The sequence below is a fragment of the Ananas comosus genome, linkage group 5 (genome assembly GCF_001540865.1).
Source record: "Ananas comosus cultivar F153 linkage group 5, ASM154086v1, whole genome shotgun sequence".
NCBI lineage: Eukaryota > Viridiplantae > Streptophyta > Magnoliopsida > Poales > Bromeliaceae > Ananas > Ananas comosus.
In genome coordinates, this window is record NC_033625.1 from 3,130,449 (window position 1) to 3,151,705 (window position 21,257).

A 21,257-nucleotide genomic window follows, 5' to 3' on the forward strand; every position below is an offset into this window, starting at 1 on the left:
CTTCAGCTTCTCATGTTTATGACCAATTGATTAGAATTGCTTTTCGTTTTTGGCTCAATTCCAGTTTTTAAACTACGAGAAACCTTTTCTATTTGATATCAAATTAATCGTATTGAGCTTTTTGGATGTACAGAGCTCTAACCAAGAGTAACCCATGCCTATGAGGCCAACCTGGACCTAGTATGAATTTGCTCTTGCTAAAAGGGCTTGTAACCGAACTGTGAAAGAAACTATCACACGATCGATTAAGAGATGTATATTATTCAAGTTAAAACAATTTAAAGCACAGCGTAAAAGACACATACCACGAAAGCTGAGCACTTATGCATTATATTATTCAAGTTAAGACATACCACCAAAGCTGAGCACTAACTGCATTATAAGAAGTTAATAACTACGGTAAATGATCTCACTCCAAGTATATTTACTTGTACAACGCGCACAGATATATAACGGTAAGTCGCAAAAGGCAGTTCTTCATGATGTACATTATCAGAACCAAAATAAGCAAACATTTCTTGCCATTTGGATTCATTAACCTTCATTACCACCATAAGAAATAAACAAAAAATTTTTTTCTCTTGAAGTATGCTCCTCTTATGCTATTCTCTATTTCTCAACTTCTAGATTTATATTTCCAAATATCCTTTACCATATATCTTCAAAGTTGGTTTTGCTATTTTTTCTCTGCTTTCTCCAAGGATGCATCCAAGCAACACCATTCCTGCAAAGTTACTGTTGCTACTCCAATATTTTGCATGTCTCTGATGTTTGCTGGTTCAAGGAATAACAAAAATAAATAAATAAATAAATAAGTTGGGCCTTATTTGTAATTACCAAATTCTGTATGAATAGTATCTTCATCAACAGCCATACTATCCAAAATAGAAAAAAACAAATATATGCCTGACCACCCTGGGAAATTTAGAGTATTTTTTAACCAAAAGAAATATCAGAAACCTATGTAATCCAAGCCCAGAAGTGCTGTATTTGTGTAGCATTGATGAGGAATCTTTGATTACTCAAACAAATAGAATAATAAGTGAATACTAGAAGTGAACATGAGAAAAGCATGAGAGCTCACACGAATGAACCTCGGGCGTCGCAGCAGCTGTTGCATCAACAATGACGGTAACATTTTGGTAATCCAATGCTACTGCATCAAAGACGGTTTGTCGGATACAGTTTGGTGTTTGAACTCCTGGGCAACAGAAAGAAATCCAATTTGCAAGTTAATTATCAAATAGTTATCATATCAGAGGAGAGCGAAAAAGAAAAAATAATAATAATAGCCCAAGAGAGAAGAAGATATGATGCATCTTTTAAGCATGAATTATACAGCCAAATATCTTACAGTCGAAAGAAAAAAGAATTACACAGCCAAAAATGATCAGCAAACCCAGCATGAGAAAGAGAAAAAAAAAAAAAAAAAGCATAAGAAAACCAGCAACAGATATGCCAACTGTAATGCAAGTCTCACAGCTAAAATATTGGCTCAGAACAAAATTATCTTATAATCTATTATTATTATTATTTGTATTTGCAATGATAATGTGCTACTAAAAGTAGACAGTAAATCAACAAGATGCGTGGGGAAATTATAAATTTTACAATTTCAAATTTGGCCACACTGTCCATGGATAAAGCAAAGAAACTATTAGCAGTAGCTACCAAAGTTTGTAAAGTAACTATTATGTACTGCAGTAAGAAGCTTAACAATAGAAGCGAAATCTATACATTTAGACAAATGCAAAGTGCTCACCTACGATAACCAAGTTCTTGATTCCAGAACTCTTGAGAAGAGAATCAAGGTGTGTCGCGAAGAACGCACTAAAGCGTGTCTTCACTAACTTATATTCTCCTTCTTTCATCATAAGCCCGTCAATGAGTTCTGCGCCTTTAGAACCTTTCATAGTAGGCCCTTTACCATCGGCGTACCAGCACCTGCGAAAGAGTTCGACATCTCTTCCCAAAGGGTCGTGCTCTCGAACAACCTTCAATTTTTCAGTTCTATACTAACTCTCATGTTTGCTTAAGTACACAAGAACTATAATGTTCTAAAGAAGCGCATGCTAAACTAGTACTTAGAAACCACACGGAAGCAAAGTAAAACACTTTGAACTGCAGAACAAATTCGGTAGATAACAAACCCTGCTCGTCTTCTCTTATGATTCTTTCTTTAAACTAAACAAAATACCAGAAGATATAATCTAATGAAACAATTTCGTCAAAATCCCAAGTTTACAACAATCACAGAAGAAGAAATATTTCTCATGCCAATGTAAGTTTGTCCATTATTAGCAATTCAAACACAACACAAGAATTATAGATCAAAATGAAAAGTAAGAAACGAGGGAAAATAAAAAAGGATGGCATTGCACTGACCCAAATTACTGAAACGCCACGGCCTCTGGCGCAGGCGACGGCGGTGGCGACGCTGGCGACGATCTCCTTCGCTCCAGCCACCAGCACCGGGCTTTCCATTTCCGGCAAAATGAAATCTTTCTAAAAACATATTTATTACCACCCCAATTCCGATTCAAACAAAATTTATTAATTTCCTCCAAAAATTACACTTAATGTTCATGTAGCAGGAGCAATCTATTAATTTCGAGACCACTTCAACAACCATTTGTAATAACATCAACAAAAATCAAGATTATGTTTAACGTTTTCGATGGTCTAGTCCTTATAATATCTATATGGATAAACAAAACCCTCTCACCTGCATATCAATGACGAGCATCGCCGTTTCGTTCCATCTTACGGCCGCAGCCGACGCCGAAAGGGGCGGCGGCATGGCGACCGCCGGCGACGGCGGCGGCGGCGGCGGCGATGACTCTGGAGAAGTTCTCAACGACCTGCTTAAATTCTCTTAAGGAGAGGACGAGAATGAAAAGATAGGATATTAACAAAAGACACGATGTCATAAAAAAGGGCGAAATATTTCTTACTTATTACTTATTTGGAGTGCAAAAAGGTCCTGGGGGTTTTGAGGGAATTGTTGTAGCTACAGCAGATATGGTAGTTTGTGAGGGACTTTATTGAAAGATTGATACGAAAATTAGTTTAATATTTAACCGTTTGCTTTCGGAATGTGCTGATGTGCAAATACTAGTTGTCAACGGACTCAGAAGTGTAGAAGCATCGCTCAAAGAAGAATTAAAGAAAAAAAAAAAGAATCAGAAAAATATATATATTGTTATCGGATCAGGCGATAATGTTCGACCCATTTGCGCGCCTAACCACCCGTATTCACCTGAACCCGAACTCGGCCCGAATCCGATTTCATTTTTCTCCTTCCCTACTGTTCTCGTTTTTCCCTTTTGTTTTCCTTTTACATTTTTAACCCAATCTCAACAAGCGTATTTCTTCGATCTTCGTTCTCTTCATCACCAAACACAAAAGAGATCGAATTATCCCAAAACAAGATCAATAGAATTACCCAAAAAATGGGTAGATTTTTTTTCCACGGGAGGAGGCTAATGGCGAGGGGATTCTCTTCGCTCAATCTCAACCCTCTTCGTGTTTGCGTCGTCGGTAGCGGCCCCGCGGGATTCTACACTGCCGAGAAGGTGATTTATGATATATATTATTTTCTTTTTTACTTTTTTTTTTGTTTCTTTAATCATGATTTGTATTCTTGATCTGAGTTTTTTAAAAAAAAATGGAGACCACTCGGCAATAGGGCGTTTTGAAATAGACACTTCAAATTTGGGTTTTTTTAGTTGTTTTGGAAATTTGATAAAAGTTGTTCACAATTAACGAAATCGGTCATTTGCTGAAATAGTGTTCAGAACAGTTAAATTCGACAAAATCGCCAATTTGATTGATGAAAATAAGTTAAATCAAATGAATCACAAGTTTGAGGGGGTGCCAATCAAAAGAAAAGTACTTATTTTTAAATGGAGGGAGTCCTTGTATATTTATAACTCTCGTTGTGCATCGCATTATTCGGAGAGACCATCAAACTTTTAGTTTTCTGGTTGTAGATGTTGAAGGCGCATGAAGGAGCAGAGGTTGATATTATTGATCGGTTGCCGACACCCTTCGGATTGGTTCGTTCTGGGGTGGCGCCGGATCATCCGGAAACAAAGGTAAGGAGCGTATTTTGAGTTCATGGGTCCACTGATTTTGGCTTAATTTTGTCAAAATTCTAAACTTTAATTGTAACATTACCATGTAATACGATTTTGCATCAGCATCAATGACAAAACTTAGCCATATCAAAATCTGTAAGTTTTACTGTTGCAACTAATAATGCTTAGTCTGTTGAAGAATCCTTTCCTGAATAGTGCTGTATTCTTGTCGCCGGTGATACTCTCAATGCATATTTGATGGTTTTATTCCAACCTTGCGTTAATCTTCAGTTGCATCAATTTCTATTAGGAATTAGTTCTTTAGCAACAGTACATTAGTTAATTTATGTTTAATGCTAGATGTTTCTTAATAAGCTCAATACTACCAGAAACTTGACAACAGATTGTGGTGAACCAATTTTCTCGTGTAGCAGCAAATGCCCGGTGTTCATTCTTTGGAAATGTTTCACTTGGAACCAATGTGACTTTGTCAGACCTTCGCCAGATGTATGATGTGGTAAGATTGACACCATATACTTATGTGCACTTGCAATTCCTGTTTTGGGCAGCTAAGTTTCTTGAGATTTTTTACTTGTTTATCCCTGCAAAATTTGACTTTTCATACATGGCATTCAAAACTACAATTGTATTTAGAAAACTGTCCCTCTTTAGAATTTTTTTTCTAATATAGCACCAACTTCTATCCATCGTTTGGAAGATTCCTGAAATTACTATTAAGGTTTGTATAGTGGTATACATGTAAATAGATGATTTCAGTTGTGTATTTTAAATTTTAGATTTTATAGCGGTGTACATGATGATAAGGATTTCTTGTATTCGACTCTCGAATTTGGTTGATATTCTTTCTTGAGCAGGTTGTGCTTGCTTATGGTGCTGAAAGTGATAGATCTCTTGGTGTGCCTGGGGAAGTAAGTTTGTCTCTTGTTATCTAATATTTGGATTCTCAAATTTTTTACTGTGGAATCTGGCAACGTCGTAAGTAATTTAAAGATCTCTTGGCATGCTTCCTTGAGTAGCTGTGCTCAACTAGCAACTCTGCAGAAGCCCCAACACAGCCAAATAGGCCCTAATGTTGGAGTTGGCACTGGAAACCATTTCATATTTTTCATTATCTGAAGATTTTTTTTTAAAAAAAAAACTTTTGTCTTATCTTTTCATTGGTGATTTTTTGTATTTATCTTTTGTACTTTCTGTTCCTTAGGATTTGAGAGGCATACATTCAGCTAGGGAATTTGTGTGGTGGTATAATGGGCACCCAGACTACTGTGATATGTCACCTGACTTGAAAAGCACAGATACAGCTGTTGTTCTTGGACAGGTAATTTACAAGCTTTATTTATAATTTTCTTTCATTTAAAGCTAAGCGTCTGAACGCTCATGATTCATCAAAGGGCTTACCTCTTCTTTGCACCCTCCCTTGAGCATTATGTATTTAAATTAAGCTGGACTAACTTCAAAATTCTTGTGGTTAGGGTAATGTAGCTCTTGATGTTGCCCGTATTCTTTTGCGACCTACATCTGAGTTGGAGACTACAGATATTGCTGATCATGCTCTAGCTTCTTTGCGGGAGAGCAATATAAGGTTTGTCTCTTTTGTTATCCAATTAAATATACCTCATGTTCCCATATACTTTCCACCTGAGACAAATTTTGTTTATTTGCAACTACTGGCAATTATAGAAAGGTGTACTTGGTTGGGAGACGAGGCCCAGTACAGGCAGCTTGCACGGCAAAGGAGCTGCGTGAAATTCTAGGTATAATCCAAATGCTTATCATGATAGGTTTTATGAGTAGAGAGATTAATTAAAATATCCTTTGCAAATTTTAGTGTTTATCTAAATATACCTGCAAAGAGCCTTTCATGAATATTGCATACTATTTCTGCAAGGCTTTTAAATGTTAGATTCATGGCTTGGCACTGATTGATTTTGTTACAATTGGTACAATCGATTGTCCATATACGCAGGCATGCGAAATTTGCGTGTTCACGTTCAGGAGGCCGACCTAGTTACAGCTCCAGTAGATGAGGTTCGTATCTGGATCTGAGCCAGAATGCCTTAGACTCTGTACTTTCTAATGCCCTGAATTCTGACGTATATGGTTGCAAGTACAACAAATTCTAGGGTATTTTCTCAGTTGAATGCTCTCCTCAATCGTCTTGAATTTCTATATCTTGCCACCATTAAATTGATATGCAAATCTATTATTATTTTCAAGCTAGTGCTACAAGCTGCTTCTGCTGTGTGCCTTCAGTAAAATGTTTTATTTTCTTTTGACTTGTACATCCCTTTGATTTCATTTTACTAACTTTAACCCACTCTTTGGCTAATGTTTATCTCATCTTTTGTATTCAAATAACAATTTTCTAATACCTGATTAAAATATTTACATTTCATAGGAAGAACTGAAGAAGAATAGAATCCAGAGAAGAGTTTATGAGTTGTTCTCGAAAGCGGCCACCTCACCTCGAGAGCTTGATGGTGTTGATGACAGAGATCTTCACTTCATGTTCTTTAGGAAACCTGACAGATTTTTTCCTTCTGAGCTTAGTTCAAGAGTTGGTGGTGTGCGGCTTGAGAAGACCTGTTTGAAAGGTCTGATGGCATTACATAGAGTTGCAACCATCTAATTGTTTGGTACAATTTTGTTTATTATTTGAGCTATAGCATATCTTGAAAAGGGTATATGAGGACTTCAAAAATTTTGATTTTAGCCCCTATCTTTTCATCATATATTTTATTGAGTACCTCTCCGTCAAGTTCTATCAGAACTTAGTGGTTTCCCCTAACAAGTTCTAGAATATTTCATTCCAGAATATTCCACCAAGATATATATAATGACCGTTCTGAGTAGAGGTACAGAATTAAAAAAATATTGAAACTTCGGAAGCCCATTTTGATGTGCACTCTAGTTTGATAGTGTCTCCATGTTTATATTCTTTTGGAAGACATCGGTAGCATCTTATAAATTGATTCCCACAATGGTTTTCTTGATTGTATAGAAAATGGTGCTTCTGGGAAACAGGTAGCAGTGGGAACTGGTGAGTTTGAAGACATCAAATGTGGGTAGGTGCTTCGACTAATTATCTGCAATCTTTTGAAACGTTTATGTATTTTCAAGATTGCAATGCCAAATAGAATAAGAATATATTTGGTTTATTACGTCTTTCTTGTAGGTTGGTATTGAAAAGCATCGGTTACAAGTCATTGCCAGTAGACGGGTTGCCTTTCGACGAGCGCAGAGGTGAGTTTAATATTACTTCAGTTTATCAGCATAAATTTTGTAGGAAGTTTTTTGTCCTATATCTTATAATGTTTCTCCATTACTGTTGCCATCTTTTCCCCTGCGTACTGAGATGAAATTGTGTGCTCTTTCAGTTAGTAACCAAATCATCAATACTTACTGTAGCATAGCATTTACTTTTGTTTTGCTTACGAATTCTTCTCACAGGCGTAGTCCCTAATGTGAAGGGCAAGGTGCTCAGCAGTGATCAACCAGAGAAGGCAATTGTGGAGCAAGGCTTGTATGTTGCTGGTTGGTTGAAAAGAGGGCCAACTGGGATCATCGCTACAAACCTCTATTGTGCTGAGGAAACTGTAATTCCTATAAACTGTCACTATTTTGATTGCACAAACTTATGCACATCTGAAAGTCAAAACAAAAGTTTTAAAGGGCAATTAAACTTACGAAACAAACCATAGGTGCTAATTTGTTATAATTGAAGCTCTTAAGTATGAAACTGAAGTCTGGATCAAACTTGAGGTAGTTATCTATAATTAACCTAACATCTTTCATCTCTGCTCTTACGAGGAAATGGTTTGTTGTTCGATGTCGATCAATTACCTTATTTTTGGTTGATCCACAACTGATTTTGGTGCATATTGGCAGGTGGCGAGTATTATGGAGGATGTGAAGAATGGATTAGTTATTCCTAACTCGGGCTCGCCTAAGGCAGGTAGGGAAGGGCTCCTCCAAAGTCTACAAGATAGGAACATCCCATTCGTGCAGTTGAATGGCTGGGCCAGAATAGATTCCAAAGAAAGGATGCTGGGTCAGTTTAAAAACAAGCCCAGAGAAAAAATCACTACATGGGATGAGCTGCTGAGGGTTGCAACAAATGGATAAAAGGGAACGACGATTATTTCCAGTTGCGCTCCGAGCATGAAGAGAGCAATAAGAGCAATCTACTGTTCATTTCTGTATTAGCTCGAATCCGGTGATTATACAAATAGTGGGATGCTATTTTGTAAGCAAAAAGATTCAGCTACATGGCCATCAAAACTGATCAGCACTTCCAAATTTTGCTTGTTAGATATTTCCATACATATTTCTATCAGATTATTTGGTTGGAGGTGTTTTGCTTATTCACCTGGGGTTTGTTTAAGATTGTAGAACCAGCTTAAGAAGCTACTTTTGAATAGTAGTTTAATCTTTTTACCCCCTGTATTTATGAATCTTATATCATGTGAACCTTCTCGTAAAACAAAACAAAAGTATGAGCAACAGTATAGTATTAATTTATGTATCCTGTTTTATGTTTTACGTAAAAATTTAGGGCCCATCGAATGGACTTGGAATGTATAGTTGGCTAGTTCGCCACGCATCTTTTTGGATTTATGATTACAGACAATTTCCCTGAGAAAAAAACAAAAAAAAAATGTTCGCATGACTAAAGGCGATCTAAAATTTTCCACAAACAGAAGCAAAGTTGCGGACTTTATTTAAAATTCAACTTGGGGATTTGAAATTTGAGAAAAAAAAGAAGCCATAGTTGAAAATAAAAATTTAGAGCGAGCAAAGGCGATCTAAAATTTTCCACAAACAGAAGCAATGTTGCGAACTTTGATTTAAAATTCAACTTTGTGATTTGAAATTTGTCTGAGAAAAAAAAAAACGGTAGCATAAGTAAAGGCGATCTAAAATTTTCCACAAACAAAAACAAAGTTGCAAACTTTGATTTAAAAATTCAACTTTGAGATTTGAAATTTGAGAAACAAGAGGCCATAATTAAAAATAAAAAATTTACGCGTCGACAGCAGGATTCGAACCTGCGCAGGCAGAGCCCAACAGATTTCGAGTCTGTCTCCTTAACCACTCGGACATATCGACCGGTTATTTACTGGAGAGAAACAAACAGTTATAAATTAATAATTCTTCTACTTTTCACATTAGCAATGATTTTTGTACAGTATACACTCAACAAGGAGTAAATCTTATGCTCACTCCATCTAATACCCTTTTTTTTTTATATATATTAGTCTTCTCACACTTGTTTTTTTTAAACACTGAAAATCCAAACAGATTTTCTAAACATTTGGATAGTTTGTATGTAAAATTTATACCCAATTTTTGGGTGTACAAACAATATTTCTTAGTCTTAAATGTAACTAATGATACTAGTAGTGCTTTCAGTGTTTGAGGGGTCTCAAATACCAGGAGTTCAAATGCTCCCGGGTAGTATGGTCCCTTTGAAAGAGAACATGGAGTCGTGTGTTGCAACTAATTAATACTCTCAAATTTTCTTTCAAATTGAGTTAAACATAGAATGATTTTCTACGCATGCATTTTTCGTGAACAAGAAGGAAGAAAATGCAGAGAAGCAGAATGCTTGAAACAACTTGTTCGTCAACTAAGTTTACCGATTAGACATAATTTGTTTGTTCGTCAACCATCGATCATCAGTTCATCATAATTAATTGAGTGAAGTATACATCTATTTTACTTTCTTCATGGTGCTTAATTGATCTACAACACAGTAGACTAGCTAGCTGAGGATTTTTCGTTGCGTAAGGTCAATTTTGATGTTACCAAATGTCATACATGTACAATGCAACATATGTAAGCAGTTGACGCCAAAATTTAAGTGTGATTTTTGCAAGTATGCTATCATATATTAATAGATGAAGCAAGAATTTATGCATGTTGTTATGTACGTATATTCTGGTACTTAATTTCGACAGCACTAAAGGAAATCGAGACATAATTAAGGAATACTCCTCCTTGGTTAAAAAAAAAAAAAAGGAAAAAAGGAAAAAAGATGTAATCAAATTCATCCTTTTTAATGAGTCATGAGCTCAAATACATACAAAAATGTCTTAACACTGGATATTTTTTGTGCAATGCAAGAAAAAAAGAAAAAGAAAAAAGAGAGAGAGAACTGGAATTAATCATCCATAGACTTGAATCCTTGCATGCACCTAATTATAGAGATAATCTGAGCTCTAAGTCTAGTTCTTGTGACTGATCACTTGAATCAGAGTTATTACTAACTGAACCCATTGAACGACATCGGTCGTTCCGTCTCCTCTTCTGTACAGAGTCCTGAATATAATTTCATCACCACATATTTTAGTATACTGTTATCTGTTATACGCAAGCTTAGGAAAATGATATATAAATCTGCAAATGTGTATGCAGGTTATTACCTCAACTGGTTGTGCTAGAAGTGGTAGAGTCTCAATTGGTCTCATAAAATCATAGGTAAGAAACATTTCATCGCCAGCAGATAAAGATCTGAATCCAAATTAACAAGGAACATTAGTCCACGACCATCATGAAAAAGTTATACATGGTAAATAATCAAAGTAAAAAAATAATATAAAAAAAGAGCCATTTAAAATGGAAAAAAAAAACAAAAGAAAGGAGAAAGATGAGTGAGCAAAGTGTTCAAGAAGTAACCTGGCTGTTGCACTAGGATGGCATCCAGTAAATCTGATGTCATTGGTTGTAGTCTCTCCAAAGCCCATCTACAAACATATAGATTTGTATGATTCATACCATGTAAGGTAAAGGCTAACAAAAAAAAACATAGTAGCTATAGGACGAAAAATAGTTTATACAGTTTGATCTCTTTTAGTTTGTCCATCTGTTTTTAGGTTTATTGAATGGATGATGATATTGGCATCTTTATTTACATATATACACACCTCTATCACATACAATGAATTTTCTTAGTTATTGTACAATATGATTGTATTCAATGTATATATCTGTCAGTAGTAATATCAGATATAATAATATTACAATCCTTCTAAAACGGATTTATAAATGTTTACTTGGTTTTTGGTGTCTGACTATCTCTCTTCTCACTTGGATACAATCGTTGCGAATAAAAATCAATCTTGACATGCATACCATGTAATTATTCGGGCGAAGGCTCGAAGAAGTCGGACATGATTGAAATGCCAAATGTGTTCTCATATCTTCCTGCTACGTATATATAAACACCGTTAATTCAATGTTAAAAAAAGAGAAAAAAAAAAAAAAACTAGAAAGATTGCAAAAAATAGAGAGAAAAAGAGAGAGAGAGAGACCTTGTTAGTATGATCACTTTGATAGGAAGATTGGAAGGAGGGAAAGTATGTGGACATCATTTGATTTTGCAGCCTAATCTTTTCAAGTTGGGCTACTCCAAGACCTCTTTGGGGTTGCTTTGGCTTCTCCAGGCCACACTTTTTCCCCTTCCTAGATGACCCAGATGATGATCTTCCATTATTATTATTATTCCTATTACTATTATTATCATTCAACCCAAAATCACCAAAACTGCTGCTTCCCATCTCTTAAAACAAAGCAAGGACTCTTCCAAAACCAAAAATAGCTACAAGAGAAATCTAGAGAGAGAGAGAGAGAGAGAGAGAGAGAGAGAAAGGGATCTAGAGAGAGGAGGAGAAAGGTGTGGTACATTCCTTCATATATATATATATATATATATATATATATATATACAAGGACAAGTACGTATCTCCAGGAGACTTTTTATATAAGGAGAACTTCAAACAGTAATTACTGCATTGCTGGATTGGATTCTATGAAGATTTAGATTAATATTCTTTACTTAATATTCTTGACTTTTTTGCTCTCCTAATCTCTTGCTCGTTTAGAGAGAGAGAGAGAGATCTTTCTTAGCAAGTATATGTAGCTCTAAAAATCTTACATGCGTTATGGGTGGTGGAATATTTAAATGTGTTCTATTCAAAAGAAAATATTTAAATGTGATCCCCTATATTATAAAGAGGAAGAAAGAGGTTGGTTTGGTAAAGATAACTTTACAAAATGATTTGGAACGTGATCTACGCTTCTCTCGGTACTTAAAAAAAAATCGTAGAGAAAGATCCTCATAATTAAGTTGGCCTATTAAGATTGACCATATATATTTAATTTATTATGTAGTACTAAGAAGCTTCCTTAACGTCTGCACAAAGCTCATCAATTATCAATTAATGGAATAATATATATTAGCATTTCTCATTTTCGAATAGTCTCTCTTAATATAGAAAAATTTACAGCGTACCACTCTATGATTCAAAAGTATAGCACTTTACCCTCCTATAGTTTCAGTTTTAGTTTTCCGAACAAATGATCGGATGGTAAAATGCTATTGTTTAATTACCATCCTATATATGATTTATAAAGCATAGTTTGATTTATGAAACAATGCTGATTTTTATTTGCTATAATGGCGTCATATAATATAATGGCGATTAAAAGAAACGTCAAATTACTTCAGAAAAAGGAAAAAGGAAGCCTCAGAAGGTAAAAGAATAGGTGACATAATGCTTACTAACATAACATAATTGATTTTGATAGTAAGAGATAGATTTATTAAATCTAATTATTATTTACTAATTGAATTTGACGGATTCGACAAATTTTATCTTATCGTAAAAAAGATGCTCTTTTAGTACCACTTACCTATTAAAAGTATAGCTCTATTCAAATCCATATTTTTGGCAATTGTGTACTATGAGAACCCAAAATATCGCTTTCTTGACCATAAGCGTGTTACTTTGTAAATGTGTTATATACATATTAACTTGTACAATACAAATTAGTATGCAAGTAACAAAAGTGGTACTTAATTAAAAGCATGATACCAAAGTATTTTCAATAAATTAATACAAAACTCCAATTTATATGTAATTTTATTAGCTTGACAAATCATGTTAAAAGTAATATATATATATATATATATATATATATATATGGATACTAGAAATAGGTTATATATATTGATAATTTGCTTAAAATAGCTGGCCATGATGCCAAGTAGCTAGCCACTATATATACCAATTCGTAGTTACATATTCTCGATTCTAACATATATATCTATATATATATGTTTATGGTATAGGACGTCAAATTAGCAAAAATCCCAGCACACTTATTATATAACGTAATTATCGAGATCTTTTAACTAGATTTTGTTGGAGCAGGCTCTATTTTAGTTTTTATTTTTATTTTATACATGTGCGCAGTTACTTTTATATGCTTCTTGTACATTGTAACAGAGCTATTAAAATTCCTAAATATTGTAAAGAACCTCAAATAGATGATTTATTTTTAGGCCTAGTAAAGATGAATGTGTATTTATACATATAGGGGTGGCAATCCAGCTCGCTTGTTCGCGAGCAGTTCGTGTTCGGCTCGAAATGAGCTCGAGATCGCTCTCTCGTTAGTAAACGAGCCAAACACGAGCTGAATTTTTTTAGCTCGTTTAATAAACGAGCCGAACACGAGCGAGCGACAGCTCGTGTTCGGCTCGATAAAGCTCGAATACATTATTTATATTTATATAATTATTTAATTTATATTTTATATATAATAAATAAATTATATATAATATATATTTTTATTATTTAATTTTTAGCAAATAAAAAATATAAATGCGAGCTTAATTATAAAAAGACTCAATTATATGTAAAGTTTCAACTATTACATCAAAGTCTATGGATAAGATTTATAATTTATTTTTTTATATATTTAATACTAATTTTTTTAATTTATTGTTCTTAGCTAGCTCGTGTTCGGCTTGTTAATAAACGAGCCGAACAAGCAGCTTGATTTTTCGCTCGATATTTAGTGAGTCAGCCTCGTGTTCGGCTCGTTTCACCCCTATTTACATATATACCATACACACAAACAATATATATATATATATATATTATATTATATATATATATATAGCAGGGCTGTTTGTGCTCTCAGGAACACGGAGGCCTCCGTGCTCCTGAGCCGTTTCGTCGATGGAGTTTCCGAATGACGATCGGCTCCGTTAAACTGATCTAGCATATTTGGAGTTTCTAAAAATAATTTTTACGATTTTCGATATTATTTACCTAGCAATCGAAAGCTTCAAAATCAATAATTTTTAACGGCTGAAATAAAAAATCTTATAAAAGTGGTATATAGCGCTAAATTATTTCGATCAGAAATATTGATCTTGTTTGTATATAGTATAGAAGAATTCTGTGTCAAAATTTCATCTGATTTGAATACTTCTACACCGTTAAACTTGAAACGACAGCATATCAACCATTAAAATTATGATTTTGAATCCGTTCGATCACTAGGTAAATGATATCGAAAAATCGTAAAAATTTTTTTCTAGAAACTTCAAATGCGCTAGATCAAGTCTAACGGAGCCGATCGTCGATTCGAAAATTCCATCATCGAAAACGGCTCAGGAGCACGGAGCCTCCGTGCCTCCTGAGAGCACAGCAGCCCTGCTCTCTCTCCTCTCTCTCTCTCTCTCTCTCTCTATATATATATATATTATGTATGTATATATACGTTATATGTATATATATGTATATGTATATATACATACATATTATATATACATAGTATATATACATACACTATATATATATATATATAATATATATATATATTATATATGTTATGTATATATACGTATATATGAATATATTTGTATATGTATATATGTATATATGTATATTATATATGTATATATATATGTATTGTATATTATGTATATATATATGTATATGTATATATGTATATATATGTATATATATGTATATGATATATATATGTATATGTATATCTATATGTTGTATATCTATATCTATATGTATGTATATGATATATGTATATATGTATACATCTATATGTATATGTATATTATATGTATATATGTTATTATTGTTATATGTATATGATATATGTATATTATATATATATATATATATACTATATAATATATAATCAGCGAAACGAGCGAGCTGACAGTCGATGTTTGTCGGTCGATAAAGCTCGAATACATTATTTATATTTATATAATTATTTAATTTATATTTTATATATAAATAAATAATTATATATAATATATATTTTTATTATTTAATTTTTAGCAAATAAAAAATATAAATGCGAGCTTAATTATAAAAAGACTCAATTATATGTAAAGTTTCAACTATTACATCAAAGTCTAATGGATAAGATTTATAATTTATTTTTTTATATATTTAATCTATTTTTTTAATTTATTGTTCGTTAGCTAGCTCGTGTTCGGCTTGTTAATAAACGAGCCGAACACAGAGCTTGATTTTTCGCTCGATATTTAGTGAGTCAGCTCGTGTTCGGCTCGTTTCACCCCTATTTACATATATACATACACACAAACATATATATACTATATATATATTATATATATATATATATATAGCAGGGCTGTTTGTGCTCTCAGGACACGGAGGCCTCCGTGCTCCTGAGCCGTTTCGATCGATGGAGTTTCCGAATTGACGATCGGCTCCGTTAAACTTGATCTAGCATATTTGGAGTTTCTAAAAAATAATTTTTACGATTTTCGATATTATTTACCTAGCAATCGAAAGCTTCAAAATCAATAATTTTTAACGACGCTGGAAATAAAAAATCTTATAAAAGTGGTATAAGCGCTAAATTTTCGATCAGAAATATTGATCTGTTTGTATATAGTATAGAAGAATTCTGTGTCAAAATTTCATCTGATTTGAATACTTCTACACCGTTAAACTTGAAAACGACAGATATCAACCATTAAAATTATGATTTTGAATCCGTTCGATCACTAGGTAAATGATATCGAAAAATCGTAAAAATTTTTTTCTAGAAACTTCAAATGCGCTAGATCAAGTCTAACGGAGCGATCGTGCGATTCGAAAATTCCATCATCGAAAACGGCTCAGGAGCACGGAGCCTCCGTGCCTCCTGAGAGCACAGCAGCCTCTCTCTCTCCTCTCTCTCTCTCTCTCTCTCTCTATATATATATATATTATGTATGTATATATACGTTATATGTATATATATGTATATGTATATATACATACATATTATATATACATAGTATATATACATAACTATATATATATATATATAATATATATATATATTATATATGTTATGTATATATACGTATATATGAATATATTTGTATATGTATATATGTATATATGTATATTATATATGTATATATATATGTATTGTATATCATGTATATATATATGTATATGTATATATGTATATATATGTATATATATGTATATGATATATATATGTATATGTATATCTATATGTTGTATATCTATATCTATATGTATGTATATGATATATGTATATATGTATACATCTATATGTATATGTATATTATATGTATATATGTTATTATTGTTATATGTATATGTTATATGTATATTATATATATATATATATATACTATATAATATATAATCTATATATAGAGCTAGTCTCCTATACTATCTATAATACCGGGGCTTCGGTACTATAGTCTCGTTTTCGATTTTAGGGTATTCAAATCAACGATCCACACCGTTAAGACTGATCTAGGGTATTTAAAGTTTTTATAAATAAAATTTTATATTTTTTCGACATAGTTTACTTTATGATCAAATCATTTCAAAATTATTAATTTTCAATGGCTACTATAGCGAGTTTGGAGTTTAATGGTGTAAATGAATCTAAATTTCTTCAAATTTTGATAGGAAATATTTTAAGCTATCTAGAATAAGGTTAGCATTCTTGATCTTGAATTTAAAAGTCCTATACTCAAACTTTAAAGATTATTCAATTTTCACCATCAATTTTGACATAATTTATTTACTAAGTAAACGATGTCGAAAAAAACTAAAATTTATCCTAAGAATTTCATATATCTTAGATCATATTTAACGGTGTGGATCGTTAATTTGAACACCCTAAGATTGAAAACAAGACTATAGTACCGGAGCTCCGGTACTATAGATAGTATAGTAGCCTAATTCTCTCTCTCTCTCTCTCTATATATATATATATAGGAGAGAGAGAGAGAGAGAGATGAGCTGGAATGCGCTATCGGTATCAAACGGGCCATCCATTTATTTTTGATGATGAAACCTTCAAATCGATGATTGACACCATTGAACATTATCTATATCACTTGAAGTATTTAGAAATTAAATTTCAAATCTTTTCGACATCATTGGCCTAATGATCAAAAAGTTCAAAATTTATAATTTTAGTGGTCGATATAAGATGTTTGCTTGTTTAATAGTATAAAGATATCCAAATCAATTGAATTTTAATTATAAAATTTTTTAAACTATTTAGAAAAAGATCTATATTCTTGATCTGGATTACAAGACTTCTATCATCACTTTTTAAAGGATATTTATTTTTAGCCATTCATTTTTATGTCTAACTACTTGATGGACAAGAAAATAATGTCGAAAATACATAAAATTTGATTTCTAGATGTTTCAAGTGGTATAAATCATATTCAATTGCCGATCGTCGATTTAGAGGGTCCATCACCAAAAACAAATGGGTGGCAATAGAGTCCGTTTGCTACCGATAGTATTCTAGCCTCAACTCTCTCTCTCTCTCTCTCTCTCTCTATATATATATATATATCAAATACTGGGTATATATATATAGAGTAGGGCTACTGTACTATTAGAAGCGCAGCAGCCCTTGTGCTCTTAACTTCTTAACCACCCATCAATTTTGATTGGTGGTTAGGATAAGATAGAAAAGAGAAATTGGAGAGAAATTTAAAAAGAAGAGAAATTGAAACACCCAATTTCTCCCTAATTTTTATTCTCTCTTTCATTCTAACCACTCATCAAAATTGATGGGTAGTTAGAAAGTTAGAGCACAAGCTGTGCTAGTAATAGCCCAGTAGCCCTGCTCTATATATATATATATGTATATATGAATATATAGAAACTAAATAGTTAAATTGAAATTATGATAGATTCGTGGTGCATTAGTATCTACCTAGCTAGCAAGGGTAAAACATCACCAGCATATATATATACTTCGATTGTTCTAGAAGTTGAATTGTCGCACAGCATGTGACACGTCCGAAGGTTTAAAAAAATTCAAAATCTTTTGCATTTGAATTAAAAATTATATCATCTGTATCACGCTGGATTGAATTTCACCAGCTTAATTGTTGTAAATAATATATGCACTCAACAAATTAATATATATATATACACGTGCCTTTTGGTTGGGTGCATGGGGTTGTTCATATTATAACTAATTGATGAGCATGATGGTATATGCATCATGCATTATACGTGATCGCCTCGTGGGTTGCACAAACGTAAGGAGAAAATAATATTATTATACCAATTATTAGCCTTATAAGGTTCTTCTTTTGTTTAACAAATATTTGTCTCTTTTTAAGGGGGGATAGATATTATATATTATATATCTAGATATTAATGAGATCTTATGTATATATAATTACAATTGTTTAGCAAATAATAATTTTATGGAGATATAGCTCTTCAAGATTTGGTCGTCCCCTCACAGTTGGCATGTGGTGTTGTTTTGTCCAAATCTTGTGGAGATCGATTACACAAAGTGGTTCTCTCTACTTTCCTAAAATTATTCCTTTTTTAAAAAAAAATTAAGAAAAGGAAAGAGGGGAGGAAAAAAAAAAAGGAAAAGAAAAAAGTGCAAATCTTGTTCTTTTGTTTTACAAAAATATATTGAATGCTTTTCCAACAGGGATTGTGAGCTCTTTTTCATCACTTAACTAACTGTTTTAAGTGTGTAATATATATATTATAATATTATACTATATATATATATATATATATATATCTATATATATATATATATATATATATTTCAATTACTTTGTAGGAGTTTAGTGAAATATTTTCAATTAAATATTTGCTACAGAATCAAAAAAGATAAATGTGTTTAATTTCTTTTTACATCCAGCTATAGAAGCTTTTGGATTTTTTTTTTTTTTTGAGAATAGATAGCACACTAGCTGCTTCATTCATTGAAAGAGTGAATTAGGTACAGGGCTGAGACAACCAAGGTCTCAAGAAAAGATCCACAACTGAAGGAACAAGGTATCAAAAAAAAAAAAAAAAAAAACAACCACTTGAGACTATCAAGGTAGAGCTTTCCAAGAATCGATCAGCTATCTGAGCCTTCGCACCGCTAATGCCGAGTCTAGCTAGATACTACGAAAGATCAGCTGTCTGAGCTTTTGGATTTTTGTTTTACCAAACGTATGAAGTTTCTACTTTCGAAGTGTTTAGAAGCAGTTGTAAAAGCTTTGATGGATTTTAACCTGGCTTTCCAAACTTCTCTACTTTGAAAAATAACAATAATATTCGGCAATTAATTATACGTAAATAATCACTTGGAAATAGAGCCAAATGATACACCTTAAATTTTTGTTGTAGTAGAAAAATTAAAATGTGTTTCTTAATAAATTTTAGGCATCTTGGATCACCAGAAAAATGTTTTAGGCATGTTCCAATCTTGCATATTCTATGAATCAATCGCCAGATGATCCTTGAGGAAACAACAATAGATATGTTTGATCAGAGTTGATTTAAAACATACCATAGTGTCACCTTATTTTCAATGATATAGATGGTATTTAAATCGATAATCTATACTATTAAATATATATTTAATATGGAGTAATTTCTAGGAACTGATGCACCAAGGGCCAAAACATGAATGCTTGAAATTGAAAAATCATGTACAAAATAAAAGATACGATTATTAAAACTTAAGATCAAGAGTGTTGATTTGGATCCGGACAGCGAAAGATATTTTCTAACAAAAGTTTAAATAATTTAGATTCCTTTACAATGCTTAATAACCAACGCTCATAGTTTTTTTTTTTTTTTTTTTGAGAGGATAAAAAAAAAAATTTTGAGAGGAACCAACGCTCATAGTTAGTCATTGAAAATTATCAATTTGAGACAACATATATAATCATTACGATGGATGATACAAAAAAATCATGAAACTTACTAATTCCTACAAACTTCACTATCTATGCCAAGACCAGGTTAAAGCAAAGAATCATGTTAAGAGAAGGGCCAAATCTTAACTTAATTACTAATAAGCCATCTTGAAAAACTACCTACATATAATTTTTAAAAAAAAGAAAAAAAGAAAAGTCTTCCTTTAAAAGGCCAAATGTAGCTTAGTTTCATTGAGAGGCCAGCTATCTCGATAAAGCTTGAATGTATAATCAAAATGATTAAAGAAAATATCTTTTCTTTGAAGACTAAGTCAAATAAAGAATAACACTGCTTATCTAAGTTATATCTTACTATAATCAAAGGAAGCAATTCCAAAGGAGTACTACAGCAACACAGAAGAGTAGGAAAAAAAAAAAAAACTAATTAGTGCTTCTATGCATGTTAAGATTCCATAGAATTCAACCACTTGTCTTTTTAAAAAAATATGTGGTGGTCCTGAAGCCAAGAGTACTTTATATTTTATTACATAAATTATTGGCAAAACAAGTCACCAACATACCTTAGTTCAAACCAAGACCTAATGTTCATTGGTTGATGCAATTTATCAAAAGCTAAGAGGAAGTATTTTAATGTTTAGTGAGTGTCACATGACCATTTGTTTAATCCTGTAATTTCTCTTTGTTTATAGCCTGGTGATAGAGGAAACCAAATCTATTAATATTTGCTTACTTGAGAAGTATTCGACCCATCACCGAATCACATCCAATTTGGAGGAATATGGTTAGGTTTCCCTCATGCTTTTTAACTCAATTTATCTATATTATCATTTGAGAGACTCTTTAATGAGGTTACCTAATCTCATGTGGAATCATGGAAACCTATGAGTTGATGGCTTAAGAGCCTTGTTAAAAAGAAGGTGGAGGAGAATATTTTGCAATAGCTAACTTATTATTGCATTAATTAATTTAGTCGTGTGATAGCATAGAAATTTATTGTAGTTTGAGACTACCAAAGAAGGTTCTATGATGGGGATACTTAATTAAGTTCCCCAAGAGATGACACCACCAGGTGCATCATCTTCCCCTTTTTCGTGTACTTGAGATGCGAGGATCCCTGAAGTACCATA

General features: G+C 32.6%; 3 protein-coding genes and 1 non-coding gene across 8 annotated transcripts; 1 reads left to right on the plus strand and 3 right to left on the minus strand.

The window, feature by feature from the left end:
• LOC109710467 (probable inactive nicotinamidase At3g16190) lies at positions 378-2,945 on the minus strand. The gene is given in 6 exon segments (XM_020233061.1): positions 378-774; positions 1,085-1,201; positions 1,763-1,994; positions 2,386-2,505; positions 2,726-2,776; positions 2,778-2,945. Coding segments are annotated over 6 exon segments (771 nt in total). The 5' UTR covers positions 2,931-2,945; the 3' UTR covers positions 378-676.
• Positions 3,320-8,621, plus strand: LOC109710466 (NADPH:adrenodoxin oxidoreductase, mitochondrial). Of its 4 annotated transcripts, none has more exons than XM_020233057.1 (13): positions 3,320-3,575; positions 3,993-4,097; positions 4,483-4,596; positions 4,955-5,008; positions 5,302-5,418; positions 5,573-5,682; positions 5,781-5,854; positions 6,067-6,128; positions 6,499-6,694; positions 7,102-7,165; positions 7,276-7,343; positions 7,551-7,696; positions 7,989-8,621. In XM_020233057.1, exons 1-13 carry the CDS (start codon positions 3,453-3,455, stop codon positions 8,223-8,225), a joined length of 1,470 nt encoding a protein of 489 aa, XP_020088646.1. In that variant the 5' UTR covers positions 3,320-3,452; the 3' UTR covers positions 8,226-8,621. The 4 variants fall into 4 exon arrangements, with proteins under 4 accessions (XP_020088646.1, XP_020088647.1, XP_020088649.1 ...); XM_020233058.1 differs by having other exon boundaries at positions 3,323-3,575; positions 4,469-4,596; XM_020233060.1 differs by having other exon boundaries at positions 3,323-3,575; positions 4,511-4,596.
• On the minus strand, positions 9,128-9,209 carry TRNAS-CGA. Its single transcript has one exon. It is a non-coding gene; the product is annotated as a tRNA-Ser (tRNA).
• LOC109710468 (protein SPEAR1-like) lies at positions 10,105-11,734 on the minus strand. 2 transcript variants are annotated; one of them, XM_020233063.1, is made up of 5 exons: positions 11,414-11,734; positions 11,235-11,306; positions 10,779-10,846; positions 10,526-10,613; positions 10,105-10,421 (listed from the first exon to the last, which is right to left on the minus strand). In XM_020233063.1, the coding sequence occupies exons 1-5, from the start codon at positions 11,657-11,659 to the stop codon at positions 10,302-10,304; spliced, it is 594 nt and encodes a 197-aa protein (XP_020088652.1). In that variant the 5' UTR covers positions 11,660-11,734; the 3' UTR covers positions 10,105-10,301. The 2 variants fall into 2 exon arrangements, with proteins under 2 accessions (XP_020088652.1, XP_020088651.1); XM_020233062.1 differs by having other exon boundaries at positions 11,235-11,309.

Coding starts and splice junctions, on each gene's coding strand:
- LOC109710466 (XM_020233057.1), top strand. CDS start 3,453: ATGGGTAGATTTTTTTTCCACGGGAGGAGGCTAATGGCGAGGGGATTC. Junction 5,009..5,301: donor CTCTTGGTGTGCCTGGGGAA/GTAAGTTTGTCT, acceptor TCTGTTCCTTAG/GATTTGAGAGGCATACATTC. Junction 5,683..5,780: donor TTGCGGGAGAGCAATATAAG/GTTTGTCTCTTT, acceptor TGGCAATTATAG/AAAGGTGTACTTGGTTGGGA.
- LOC109710468 (XM_020233062.1), bottom strand. CDS start 11,659: ATGGGAAGCAGCAGTTTTGGTGATTTTGGGTTGAATGATAATAATAGT. Junction 11,310..11,413: donor AAAGTGATCATACTAACAAG/GTCTCTCTCTCT, acceptor ATATATACGTAG/CAGGAAGATATGAGAACACA. Junction 10,422..10,525: donor TTCTAGCACAACCAGTTGAG/GTAATAACCTGC, acceptor AATTATATTCAG/GACTCTGTACAGAAGAGGAG.